This window comes from Protopterus annectens, chromosome 12.part0, assembly GCF_019279795.1.
Source record: "Protopterus annectens isolate FY-2018-M chromosome 12.part0, PAN1.0, whole genome shotgun sequence".
Classification (NCBI taxonomy): Eukaryota; Metazoa; Chordata; order Ceratodontiformes; family Protopteridae; genus Protopterus; species Protopterus annectens.
In genome coordinates this window covers 1,305,868,364-1,305,883,437 of record NC_056746.1, presented here as the reverse complement: position 1 = coordinate 1,305,883,437, position 15,074 = coordinate 1,305,868,364, and the positions used below count along the sequence as shown (strand labels likewise).

General features: G+C 40.5%; 1 protein-coding gene across 1 annotated transcript in view; it reads left to right on the top strand.

Moving 5' to 3' along the window:
- The window catches only part of EFCAB8 (EF-hand calcium binding domain 8), a 3,728,836-nt gene that overhangs the window by 1,574,218 nt on the left and 2,139,544 nt on the right, over window positions 1–15,074 (top strand). The window contains exon 16 of the mRNA XM_044089017.1: window positions 6,847–6,856. Coding sequence (XP_043944952.1) covers window positions 6,847–6,856 — 10 coding nt within the window. The remainder of the gene's footprint in view (window positions 1–6,846; window positions 6,857–15,074) is intronic.

The window sequence follows — 15,074 nt, the reverse complement described above, 5'->3', positions numbered from 1 at the left end:
TACTAAGTTCAGCCAGGAATTACTTCCTTCACTTGGCCTCTCATCTGGGAATCTCAATCAATCTCAAGAAATCCTCCCTTCAACCAACTCAAATCTTGGATTTCATAGGGACCAGGTTAGACACAAACCTGTTGAGGGTCTTCCTAACTCCGGACAGGCTTCGAACTTTGACACGCACGTGCTGGCCCTCCTACAATCCCTGACTCCTCCAGCGGAAGTGGTCCTGAGGGCGCTAGGTTCCATGGCTGCGGCCATCAATCTGTCACCTCTAGCTCGTCTAAACATGAGGGTCTTACAATGGACCTTGCAGGTTCAATGGTCCATCCTGCAACATCCGCTAAGTGCATCTATCCCCCTCAGCAAGGTATGCAGGAAATCCCTACTCTGGTGGATCCAGTCCTCGGATCTCCGGGAAGGGCACCCCTTTTCAATGTCCCCACCCCAAGCCACGGTGACCACGGATGCTTCTCGCCTCGGGGGGGGGGGGCACTGCATGGGCAGAACCGTCCAAGGCACGTGGACCCACTCGGAGACCTTGTTGCACATCAGTGTCCTAGAGATGAGGGTGGTGCTTTTAGCGTTGCAAGCACTCCAGGCCCTTCTTCCCTTAGGGACAATTGCAATTCAAACAGACAACATGTCAGTAGTGTGGTATATCAACAAACAGGGGGGACCCAGATCTTATCCGCTTTGTCGAGAGGCCATGAGAGTTTGGGAATGGGCGATCGCCACCAACCGCTTTCTCATAGCAACGCACATCCCGGGTCGGTCGAACATTTTGGCAGACAGGCTGAGTCGAACCATCCTCTCACCATACGAGTGGTCTCTGAACCCGAGAGTAGTGAAGCAAATCTTCCTCAAGTGGGGTCAACCTTGCTAAGATCTCTTTGCGTCGCCTTCGAACGCAAAGTGCAGCGAGTACTTCGCTCTACTTCCCCCACCAAGGGAATCCCCCAAAGATGCTCTAGTGCATATTTGGCCATCCGGTCTACTTTATGCTTATCCGCCTCTTCCTCTGATGGTAAAATTCTTGCAGAAAGCTCGTCGGTTGGGGAGCAGAGTGATCCTCATAGCCCCATTCTGGCCTCGTCAAACGTGGTTCCCTTGCCTATGGTCTCATCTAGTGAATCCTCCATGGATTTTGGATCCCACTCCGGATCTAATATCTCACCCCCTAGGGTTGACAACACCAAACCTGGACAATCTCAAGCTCACAGCTTGGTTGATCCAGTTCCAATAATAGCTAGGACTCCCGGCATCTCCTCTTCTGTTAAGGCTATTTTAGTAGCCGCTCATAAACCTTCTACTAGGAAGGTCTATAAGAGCAAATGGAAACATTTTTCGATCTGGGCGGAACATAGAAATTTGGATCCCTTTACAGCCCCGATGCCAGCTGTATTAGATTTTTTGTCATATTTATTTGACCATGGTACCAGCTCCTCTACGGTCAAAGTCCAATTAGCAGCGATTTTCCAATTTCATGTGGGAAGTGATCTTGGTCCTTTAGCTTCTTCTAAGATCTGCAAGACTTTCTTAAAAGGTACTTTCTTGTTAAGGCCTCCTGTTAAGGATGCAGTCCCTCTGTGGGATTTAACCCTTGTTCTCCAGGCTCTTACTGGCCCTTCCTTTGAACCTGCAGCTTCGGTGGATCTAAGATATTTATCTTGGAAAACGGCCTTTCTCATTGCTATCACTTCGGCTAGAAGGGTTTCGGAGCTTCAAGCCCTTTGTGCCAAACCTCCATACCTGGTCTTTCATAAAGACAGAGTTTCCCTCAGGACCAATCCTTCCTTTTTGCCTAAAGTTGCCTCTGAGTCCAACATTAATCAATCTATCAATTTACCGTTTTTTTCCCCCAAATTATCATAACAAAGGTGAATACAAATTACATTCTTTGGATGTGCACAGACAATTGAGGTTCTACTTACACAGGACTGCTGAACATAGGAAATCTGAGCAACTCCTTGTATCCTTTGCTAAACCTTGGGTAAACCTGTGTCAAAAGCTACATTGTCCAGATGGATTTCCCAATGTATACTTCTCGCATATAAGAGTTCTGGCCAACCTGAACCTGTCTGAGTTCACGCCCATTCTACTCTATCGATTTCTCCTTCTGCTGCTTTTTGGTCCAGAGTGTCCTTGGATGGCATTTGTTCAGCAGCCACATGGGCTTCATCCCATACTTTTATTACCCATTACAAGTTGGATATAATTTCCAGAGGGAGGGTGTCCTTTGGCTCTGCAGTGCTCCGGAATATTCTTCCATGAGGACCTCCAAAGTTTTTGGTAGCTGGGGACTTTGTCCCACAGGTTGATAAATGAAGTTAACTACTTCAGATAAAGAAGTTATGTACTCACCATAACATTCCATCTGAGTAGGTAACTTCATTTGTCAGCAACCAACCCCCCCTCCGTCCCCCTAACCTGTAGTTCGTCCTTTTAGGATCTTTGTGCTTCTTTTTCCAGATGACATTAGGTTAGGATGTTTAGCTGATCCTTTGTTTTGTAGTATTCTATGATACTATAGCAAACTCGATCTGAGGACAGAGAGGGATGGCAGGGGGTTATGGGTAAGGGGGAGGAGCTTGGAGCTCGGATCTTAGCTGAATAAAGCTGCCGGCTCGGATCCGATTTGGATCCAATACCCACAGGTTGCTGACAAATGAAGTTACCTACTCAGATGGAACGTTATGGTGAGTACATAACTTCTTTTTCAATCTCTCTGGCTGTTACTGCATCCCATTTCATATCCTGTACCTTTAACCCTCTTATTCTTTCTTTTACTTCTTGTATCCATTTAGCATCATTGTTATGTTCCACAGGATCTTCATAGATACTTCTCCAAAATGTATCTACTTCCTATTTTTTTGGCGGTCTTTCACTTCCTTTTAACTTATTTCCCAATTCTCTATAAAACTTTTTAGGTCATCACTAAATTGCTTATTTTGTACTGTTCCTTTATATTTATCTTCGTATCTTCTAAGTGTTTCCGCCTGTGCTGAAATTTTTAGTTTATTTGCGATAGTGCATGATAGATCCTGGTCTGGTTTAATACTATGCATTGCTTTTATCACATCTATCTTTCTTAATATTTTTGTTGATATGTTCCTTCTTCTATAGTCTTCTACCAGTGACACTTCTTGTCTTAGCTGCTTTATAGTTTTCTCTATTCGACACTTCCATGATGGTATTTGATTTCTCCCCTTCCTTTCCCTCGCTACCCTGTGTTCTTGTGGTAAAACTTTATCAGTTATTATTTTAGCAGCACAGTAATATATCCTGTTTACTCCTGTTATATCGCATGAATCTCTACGGATAGTCCTAATTACTGTGTTAATTTGTTTTATCAGACTTCTAACTTTTGGGGTTTTGTTGACCTTCTGTAGTCTATATCCCTCATTGATCTTAATGTATCTATCCATGTTTATTAAATCAAGCAACTCTTCTCTTAGTTCATTTTCTTCCAAACTGAGGGCGCATCCATTGTTTTCCGTTTCCTGTGGGCATTCTATAGGAAGTTCTATAGCATCTTCCTGTGGCACCTTCTCTTCAATTTCATCCTGTGCCATATGTTGCTCCGTCATATTGGAAGTCACTGACCTATCAATCCTGAACATTAACTGCATCAGATTTTCCACTGTTTCCTGTTCCTTCCCTTGCTGTCTAGTTTCAAGTGAATGTTTATTCTGGTTTCCTGTGGAAGGCTCCAAATTGTTTCATATAGCACCAGACCAATTGCTTCCTGATCCACTGGTTTCCCCTTAATTTGTATATCCATTACTCTATCCTGTTGTGATGCTTTCTGAATTAGATTTTCTACATTGAATCCTTCCCTTTGCAGGTACTCCATAACCTCAGTTTCTACTTCTTTAACTTCTCCATTACTAATCTCCTTTTCTGCTTTTCCACTTTGTCTTCTTATTTTTTGTGTTGTAAAGTTTTCCATGTCTGGATTCCTTTGCCTGTATTTCTCTTCAAATATCTTTGGTGCTGCTCTTTTTATACTGGTTGGTTATGCTTTCTCCTTTACATAAATATTACACCATATTAAATCTCATTTTCTTTCCCATGTCTATAGTTCTCTTTCAAATGCTTCCTGATTTTCCTGTTTCTTCCTACTTTGGGGACTCAAATCATCCTGCTGTGATGTAACCTGTGTTAGACCTTCTACACCAAATCTTTCACTTCGCAGGCACTCCATAACTTCATCTTCTATTTTTTTAATTTCTACTTTACTAATCTTCTTTTCTACATTCCATCTTTGTGATATTATTTTTTTTTATTGTGAAGTTTTCCATATCTGGATCCCTTTGCCTGTTTTTCTTTTTGAATATCTTTGGGGCTGCCTTTTTTACATTGATTAATTTGGCTTTCTCCTTTGCATAAATATTGCACCATATCAAAACTTTCTTTCTTTCCCATGTCCATATTTCTTTTTTTGTACTTTTCAGGTATCTCTTGGTTTTGTTGTTTATATTTTCGCACTTCCTCAGGTGCTTCTTTTTCCAAACAGATCAAGGTTTTTTTTATCTGTATACTGTTTTTCACAAATCTGTTGTATTAATGAACACAAATTATCATTTGAAGCTTCTGACAATTTTTCTTGCGGAAGTATTTTTCTTTCCTCTGATTTCTCTCTTAATCGTTTTGTATATCCTGTGTCTGGAAATTTGGGCTTTTTGCATAGTAGTAACAATACATAATTTCTTTCTTATCCTCAATAGTCCACATTATCGTCTTTATGGCTCTTCGTTGGCCTATCATTTTTTGTGATTTTTATGGACTACCACTTCCTTCCACAACAGGAGGGCCATCCTCCCCCTGGGCCTGGCCTGGCCCCATTGTAGTACTATTTCCATGTGTTTGATGATTCTACACTGTCATCTTTTCCAGTCCTGGCACCAGTGTGCCTAACATGATTGGGCACTTTTTTATCCTGGGTCTTGTGCACCCAGCTATCTTTTTTTGTTTTTGACTTACTTCTATCCTAATATATGCTATATAAATACAGTCTATATTTCAGTGTCGCTTTGCTGAGAATTTGCGAAAACAGGGTCCACCTCATCGAGGTACTCACCAAGACATGAGGATGAATTCAGTTTCAGCACTAATACTCTCCTTTGCTTGCTGACTTTTCATCTCTCCATTCGGACCAATGAGATATGAAATGAAATGCAATGAGATCCCTTTGATGTTTTGTAAGCTCTCTGCCAACCATGGCTTTTGCTATAGCAGGCAACTGAGCAAATGTCAGGAAAATCCTACTAGGACAGCTGAACTTTATTTGGGGTTTATCAGAGTCTCTTTAATTGATGGCAGGTGTGTACCTAAGAAGACTGAATGCTGTAATTAAATCAAAAGGTGCTTCAACAAAGTATTAGTTTAAGAGTGTGCACACACAACAAAGTATTAGTTTAAGGACGTGCACACTTATGCAACTAGCGTATTGTATGTTTTTTATTTTTTACATTTATTCCCCTAACAGATTTGTTGTTTTTCAAATGAATTGCACAGGTTATAGGTCACATTAAAGGTGGGAAAAGTTTTGAAATGATTTATTGTGGTTTAATTTAACAGCAGTTTGTACACGTTTTATATCCAGAGTAGATATTTTATACCCCAAGTAGACTGCAGGGAATATTCCCTCAGGTAGATAGCAAATGTTGGAGGGTGTGAAGGGAAGAAAGACATAAATGGGAACATATTTTCTGGTAGTGTGATGACTTGGCAGACTTTAAGGATTCCCTGTGGGATGCACTGTCAAAGATGCTGGGTGGGCAGATTGGTGTGACGAGGGAGATGATTTTTCTGAGCTATGATACAGAAACAGAATATCCTAGACATGGTAAGGTCTTGCTGTATCTAATTATGGTTATACTAGAAGTAGTGAATATAATAACAGAGGTAAAACAACTGGAATTGAGATGTAAGAGCAAACTTCATAGGGAAAATGGGAATTGGGGGAACAGTGCATACAGGGGAGGAATGAGGTTTAAAAGAGGGCAGGACTTAAATGAGTTATGTAAAATTTGACTGAAAAAGACTGGGTAGATTATAAGTGATGTGTAGTGTTTGCAGCTGGGAGTGTGTCAGTATGGTTTGTGATGTAAAATGCTTACAACTAGGACTGTGTCAGTGTGGATTGTTTTCATTTATATAAATGTATGGTTTCCTATGTCATAAGCAATGGTTTAATAAAGATATTGCTTGTTTTAAAAAAAGGGACAGAAAATGAATAATTTATGTAATGTTACTTAGGTTATATGATATATAGCAATATATGTGAAGTATAATGTTTGTAAACATGAACTTGTTAATTCAGTTTGATTGCTTTTGTATAAATTTGAATTTGCCTATGTCACAAGTGATAATTCAGTTGTTGTTGTTGTTGTTGTTGTGTCTTTCGGCTTATCCCGGTTAGAGGTGGTCACAGCGGAACTCCGGTCCGCTAATGTTTGGTAGTGGATTTTTATGTGCCGAGTTACCAGCCCTGACGCACAACCTTCAACGAAGGCACACCCATTCACACATGCCTCCACACAGAAGACGCTCTAGCTGAGAATCGAATGCGACAACGTCTTGCTGTGAGGCGACAACGCTACCGCAGCACAAGTGATAATTCAGTAAAGGTGTTAATTCCCCCCACAGGGTGGGCATCAGGAAGAGAGGGGGGGGACAGTGTCTCCTACATCTGCTAGTAAAGTGATTTTATCTGGACTAATCCTTTGTACACTGTTTTATTGATGACGTCTTTATTACTTGGAATAGGAGCCAGGATCTTCTTGAGTGATTTCTGGAACACATCAACAATTCCACAACATTCTTCCTTTTTACAACCACCCATAGCCTCCATACAGTTAATTTTTTGGACATCCAGATTAGTAAAAATCTGGGGACAGGATTACTCACCAATGACTTGTACTGAAAACCACCCGAGTCAACTTACTACTCCACTACAGCAGCATGTGTCCAAGGAGAACAAAACTGAATGTAATTAAATCACAAGGACTGAAGACAGCAAGAATGAGTAAGGAAAAAGAATCATTCACAAAAATATCATAAAACTTACAAAAATATAAAAAATTAAAATATAAAACCTAAAAAAATGAACAAGCACAGGAATCTGTCTAGTTCCAACCTCACCAACACAAGTGTTGAGGAAAAAATAAAAAACAGAAAAACTAGTAGACTTAAAACTTCGCTGATGAACTCAGTCACGATAATTTCTAAAAATCATGAAACCCAGGTAGTGTTCAAAAGCAACAAGCCTTCATTCATCACAGACAAGCTATCCTCAGTAACAAAAAATCAGAAATACTTTACAATGTTAAACATATCAATTGTTATACACTTAGAAGTAGGTGTGGAAAATATATGTATTGTTTAATTTTAAACCAGCGTATTCCAGGCAAGCAATATAAAAAGGGTTGTAAAAGTGCATTTAAGAACAGCAAGTTCTACCCACCCCTACACATTACTATTGATTAGATCAAACTAAATCCTAATTAAGGAAAACACTAACTATCTATTTGCAGAAGAAGAACCCACCCATGAGACCCATAGTTTCTGGCCGTGGTTGGGTAACTGAACATCTTTCAGTTTTTGTGGAGAAACATCTGAGATGTGTATTGAATGACAATGTTACAGTCTTGAAGGATTCCAAGCAATTTTTTATTGATCTGTATGAATGTATTGGACACCATGATAGAATCTCTAGTTGTACTTTTGTGACCTTTGACATTCAATCCCTATTTACTGTAATACCCAATGATATAGGTCTTGATTATGTGTTAAATTATCTGAAAGCACACATCACTTACACTGCAGTATTGATAGACCTTATAGTTCATTTTCTAGAACTGGTCTTGGAGAACAACTTATTCATGTTCCAAGACCAGATCTATAAACAGCGTGATGGCGTAGCTATGGGCACTCCATGTGCAAATAGCTACGCCAATATGTTCCTTGCATATTGGGAGGAACATGTCTTATTTAAGAATGCACTTTTCTGTGAACATGTGGTGTTCTACAGAAGGTTTGTTGATGACCTTTTTGTTCTTTGGAATGGAACATCAGAACAGCTGGAATCAATGCTATCCATTATGAACGACTTAACTGCATTTCTTACTTTTACCATGAACTATTCCACACACAGAATTGATTTTTTAGACCTATATATTGAGAGATTAACAGATTATATGATAAATACGGGGGTCTATCGTAAGGCATGTTATTGCAATTCCTTGTTATTAAGGTCCAGTATGCACCCACAATTTGTTTTTAAGAATATAATGAAAGGACAGGCCATCAGAGCCTCGAGATTGAACCCCACTGAACAGGGATTTATCTCAGAATTAGACAATCTGAGAAATAGACTACTGACCCGGGGATACAAGGACAATGAGATTATACCATACATGGAGGAAGCATGCATGTCACGCACCACTTCAGGTGCACCATACTTTGGACCCAAGGTTCAAGATCAAACCGTTGGAGATCATATGTTAAATAGATCTATTAAATTTTCTACCCTGTATACTTCTGATCAATATCAGTTAAAGGAAATTATTAGTAAACATTGGGATATTCTCCTGGTTGATGATGACTTGAAACGCATTGTGGGGGAGACACCAAGTTTCCTATTTCGGAATAAGAGCAACCTTAAGCGATTGCTTTGTCACCCCAGACAAGATAGGATTATGAAGAACACTGGTCACACCAAACCCTGTGGTCACTGTAACTTTTGTTCATTTATTGATAGCAGTGAGGTGTTCATACACCCGGATTTACACACCATTTTCTCCTTCAAGGCAGATGCAGATTGTATGACACCTCATGTGGTGTATTTAGCTACTTGTCAGGCATGCCCGAGTTTCTATGTTGGTAAAACTAACAGGCTGTTAAGGGATAGAATGAGAGAGCATATTTACCACATGAGAAAGGGCACTTTACACAATGCCTTAGCAAAACATATAACCACCAATGACAATGATCATACTTTCTTGTTCCGGGTCCTAGAGATAATTGTTGTGAATAAGAGGGGTGGTAATATCATGAATTTTACTGAATCTAAGGAGACTGACTGGATCATTCGTTTGAAAGCTGATAGGGGGCATGGGTTGAATGATAGAGCTTCTATAAAACCTAAGCTGAGACAACGCAGGCATATAAAATGAACTATCATTTATTTGTATATGTCCTTGATTATGTATTTTATTAATATTAACTTTATCAGAATGTTTACTTATATGTTTTTAGGTTATTATGCAAGTTATATATTTTTGTTTTACTTTACAATAATATGTTTATATATGGGAGAGTTCTTTAAATTCTCCAGTATTGTTTTTAATTGTCTTAATTGATTAATTGAGCTGCTTATATAAGGGGAGGTCTACTGTGACTTTTATACAAGGATCTGAAGAAGCTGTAATGGTGAAAGCGCTCATCCGTATGTTATAAGTGCATATTCTTGGAATTAAATTTGGAGTTTTGTTCTTACTTCTGCTGTACTCCGCCTCCTTTGTGATTTACTAAAAAATGAACAAGCACAGGAATCTGTCTAGTTCCAACCTCACCAACACAAGTGTTGAGGAAAAAATAAAAAACAGAAAAACTAGTAGACTTAAAACTTCGCTGATGAACTCAGTCACAATAATTTCCAAAAATCATGAAACCCAGGTAGTGTTCAAAAGCAACAAGCCTTCATTCATCACAGACAAGCTATCCTCAGTAACAAAAAATCAGAAATACTTTACAATGTTAAACATATCAATTGTTATACACTTAGAAGTAGGTGTGGAAAATATATGTATTGTTTAATTTTAAACCAGCGTATTCCAGGCAAGCAATATAAAAAGGGTTGTAAAAGTGCATTTAAGAACAGCAAGTTCTACCCACCCCTACACATTACTATTGATTAGATCAAACTAAATCCTAGTTAAGGAAAACACTAACTATCTATTTGCAGCCCACATTCCAAAATTAGGTGTTAAGAAAAGTATAACATACATATAAAAAGGATAACTAATTCAATAAAGTCCTCATCAGGTCTGTGACAAGAACTAAAATCATATACATAGGTAGATACTGTAAGTAAAAAGAGCTAACTAGATAAATGCAAGAAAAAACACAGATAGCTATCTAACCATAAACATTACCTAATAAGAACAGTATAAATATAAATATATGTCTGTGTAATAATATCTAATCAATATCCATGTGTAAGTATTAGTTCATAGGTTCATAGGTTTATACTAGGCTATCTGCCCTAAGGCATTTATAAGCCTAGCCCAAATTTTTGTGGCTTACGCCACCCCTTATATGAAAAAATACTGTGCCCATTAGTTTGTTGTGCCTCTGTCCAGCAGTGACACAGAGATGATTCCCGGGGTAAACCTACGATCTCCCATCCACAGGTCTAGATTTCTCTTGAACAGAGTCAGCGAGGTGCTCTGCCTCACATGGACCGGGATTTTATTCCACAGCATAGGGAGTCTCTGAGTGATAAATCTATCCCTCCAGCACGTCCTATTTATATCCGTGCTAAGGTTTAAGTCGCTTGCTCTAGTGGTTTTGGTGGATTTGGATTTTTGAGGTGGAGCATGTCCATTAATTCCAGGTTGGACATGGCCTTGTATGTCAGGCACATGTCACCTCTGAGCAGACGGTATGCGACTGAATAGAGCTGGAGTTTCTTCAATCTGGCAGCATATGACAGATTTTGGAGTCCCTTTATCCTTTTGGTGAGGAACTTTTGGGGTCTCTCCAATTGCTGCAGATGTCTGGTGAGATACATCCCGAATGGGGCATTGTACTCGATCATTGGTCTGATAAGTGAAGAGTACAGGGGAACAATGACCTCACTAGATCTGGATGTGAATCCCTTCATGATCAGGTGGGCAATGTAGAAGGTCTTTCTAACCACTTTAGCAATGTGAGTGTCAAAAGAAAGGCCACTGTCAACCTGGGTCCCCAGGTCCCTGATAACCTCTTCTGTGCTTAGTGGATTGCCACCTATATGGTAGCTTGGGGTTACCTTGTTTTTCCCGGAGGGTATGACTATACATTTTTTGGCGTTTAACTTCAGGCCATGGCTCTGACACCAGTTATCTGTTTCCATGAGTCCCTTCTGAACGATATCCGTGTCCGATGCACTTTCCACTATGGCGCCCAGTTTGCAGTCGTCTGCAAACTTTGTCAGCCAAAGTCCTCCCATGCTGGCCTGTACTTCTGAGAAGTAGATGCCAAACAATAGGGGCCAAGGACCGAGCCCTGTGGGACACCACTTGTGACCGGCTTGGAGTCTGACACAGCGCCAGCAACTCTAACCCTGTGGGTTCTGTCCTTAAGCCAGTTTGCAACCCATCTTGTGACATATGGGTTTACATTTAAGCTGGTAAGTTTTTCTACAATACCCGAGTGGGGTATTGTGTCAAGCCTTTGCAAGGTCAAGGTAGGCTGTATGGACTGCCTTTCCTCATCAATGGCCTTGGTGACTGTTTGAAGAAGTCGACCAAGTTCAAAAGGCATGATCTTCCCTTGACAAAGCCAAACTGGGTCGGGTCCAATGTCTGCAAGTCCCTATATCTTTGTTTATGAGCTCCATTATGATCCTCTCCATAGCTTTCCAGACTAGACTTGTTAAGCTTATGGGCGGTAATTACCAGGGTCCGTAGAGGCGCCGCCTTTGTGGAGTGGGACCACAGTTGCCGTACGCCACTCCTTGGGCACGTATCCTGTGGTAAGGCTGAGATTAAACAGCTGCCTTATGTGCGGGGTTAATTCCTCATTTAGCTCGTGTAGCACACAGCCGGGGACACCATCCGGTCCCATTGATGCTGTGTTTTTAGCTTTAGAGAGCAGCTTTCACCTGCACATTTGAGATGTCCGGGAGGCTACACTCGGCTGGGATAGTTATCTCTCCTTTAGGGGGGGAGAAGGGGGTGAAGTTTGCACTGAACCTGTCTGCCAGTATGTTGGCAATGTCTGTGGGTTCAGTGATTTTTGTATCATTTTGGACAAATTCTGAGCATATCTGGGAGTTTCCACCCAGGTTCCTAACATAGCTGAAAAAGGCCTTATGATTGTCCTTTGAATCCATGGCAATTTTTCTCACAAAATTGGCCTTAGTTGATTTTATGAGTGATGCTGTGTTTTTAGCTTTAGAGAGAGCAGCTTTCACCTGCGCATTTGAGATGTCCGGGAGGCTACACTCGGCTGGGATAGTTATCTCTCCTTTAGGGGGGGAGAAGGGGGTGAAGTTTGCACTGAACCTGTCTGCCAGTATGTTGGCAATGTCTGTGGGTTCAGTGATTTTTGTATCATTTTGGACTAATTCTGAGCATATCTGGGAGTTTCCACCCAGGTTCCTAACATAGCTGAAAAAGGCCTTATGATTGTCCTTTGAATCCATGGCAATTTTTCTCTCAAAATTGGCCTTAGTTGATTTTATGAGTGCTCGTATTTTTTTACTAATAATGATCAGGGTGACTTCCCTTTTATGGATTTTGTTCTATCATGTAATAGCTTTCTCCTCTTATTGTAAAGTTTGTTAATGGCTGGGGTCCACCAGACTGGACGTTTGCCCTTTGTGGAAAGAGTCTTGGTTTTATTTGGGATTGCCTGATCCATGCAGTCCTGGAGGTGTTCATAGAAGGCATTTGTAAGGGCTTCCACAGCTTGGGTTGTGGTTTCCTCTGGCTCAGGGGCCTTGAAGGATACTACACCAGTCTTGAGTAGTGTGAAGTTTGCTTTAGAGAAGTTCTTCACTATGGTCTTTTTTGTTTGGGGTGGGGGCGGGATGTGGATTTCCAGTGAGATTAGTTTATGATCAGATCTCACAAAAATTATTTGCAGCTGAGAAAAAATGTCAGTACTTTACAGCTGAAGGGGGAAAAAACAGCTGTCATGACAGTTTTCATGTCTATAGCCCTAAAAATGTTTATACAATGAAAACCAGTAGAAAAAAACACAGAAATGCAGAAAACAATGGATTAATTAAATTAGTACTGTGTAAACCTGTGCATGGGTGTGCACCAGTATGCTAAATGGGGGAATTATACCAATACTATATGGTAATAATGGCATGAAAAAATGTGTGTTTTGAATTTACCATTTAAATCTCTGGTGTGATGCAAGAGTGTATTAAATCTAATCGAAGTAGCACTTAGGTTAACGTAACTAAACATATATAAATGTATACACATTCTACACATCATTTTCTTATTTTTAGTATGTTTGGTACCTTTAGTACACAAACACCTAACCTTTTATTCACTAAACATTCAAAGCCTAGCAAATAAAATTACTGATCTACACTCTTGGATAGCTTACAACACCCCTCATATCCTATCCCTATCAGAAACATGGCTCAAGCCTCACATCTCAAACAGTGAAATACTCCCCCCTGGTTACAACATCTACCGCTCTGATAGAACATCAAAGAAAGGAGGTGGTGTAGCCATCCTCTACTCTAACAGCCTTAACCTTTCACCTTACCCCACACCTATTCCTAGCTTCCATCCTGCTGAACTCCTCATTCTTAACCTCCATCTAAACCCTCACAAAAAACTTTCTGTAGCTTCCATGTATATTCCTCCTGGCAACAATATACCCATTCTCAAAAACATACTATCCTGGTTCTATCTCAATATACCTTACGAAACACTCCTCCTTGGGGATGTCAATATAGACTGGTCTAAACTTTCTACTGACTCTCCTTCACTCAGTATTCACCTTCATGGTTTCCACCAACTAATTTCTACCCCCACCCATTTCCACAAAAACTCTACCTCCAGCACCACTATAGACTGGATTCTTACTAACTCCCCTCAACATTACCACCAGCCAAAAACCCTACCAGACTCCCTCAGTGACCATCTCCCTACCTCTATCTTAAGATATGACCCTCACACTCCTAAACCCCACCTCTTTAAAGATTGTCGGAAACTATCCTCATTTAACTCTTCTCAGTTTAACTCACTACTGCAAAACATTGACTGGTCCATCCTTAAACAACTTCCCCTGAATGATGCCGTTGACACTTTTAATAGCATCTTTCTAAATACCCTGGACTCCCTTGCTCCCTCTAGAATGATCAGAGTGAAATCTAATCATGCCCCCTGGCTTTCAAAACAAACTAAGACCATCATGAAACAAAGAGACAGTGCCTGGAAAGCCTGGATCAAAACTAATCAAACACCTCATCTTCTCAAATACAGACAACTACGTAATCTTGCCAAAAAACAGACAATGAAAGACAAAAAATCATTTTATAGCTCAGGCCAGCATATACATAGATCTAACACCCATAACTTCTGGTGTACACTAAACAGCATCCTTTATCCAGGCTCTCCCTCTAACCCTTCCCCCTACCCAAACTCAACTCCAGAGGAAGCAGCTACCCTACTAAATTCCCACTTCATCTCCTCCATCCAGAACCTCCTACCCTCTCAAACTAACTCCTACTCCTGACCTGATCCAACACCCAGTCCCAATAACACTTTTTTCTCCTTCCAGACACTTCCCACTTCTTACATCAAATCTCTACTGCTCAAACTCAAACCCTGCTCTCTCTCTACTGATAAATTACCTCCCACCTTCCTCAAACTTGCAGCTGACTCTATTGCCTACCCTGTGACTATATTAATTAATAGATCCATGCTAGAATCTACTGTTCCTACTCTTTGGAAATCTTTCTACACCACCCCTCTCCATAAGAGACGCAACTCTACTGATCCTATCAACTATCGACCTATTGCCATTCTATCCCCCCTATCTAAGATCCTAGAAAAATGTATCCATACTCAGCTTCCAAACCACCTTCTCAATCACAACTTACTCACCCCTACTCAACATGGTTTCCGCCCCTATCTTAGCACTACTACTGCTCTACTCTCCTTCACCCACACCATTGCAGAATCCCTGGACAATAATAAACCTACTTCCTGTCTCTTTCTAGACCTCTCCAAAGCTTTTGATACTGTATCCCATCCTTTACTTCTATCTAAACTTGCAAACTTTCACCTATCCTCCTCCACCCTCAGCTGGTTCACTAGCTATCTATCTGGACACCA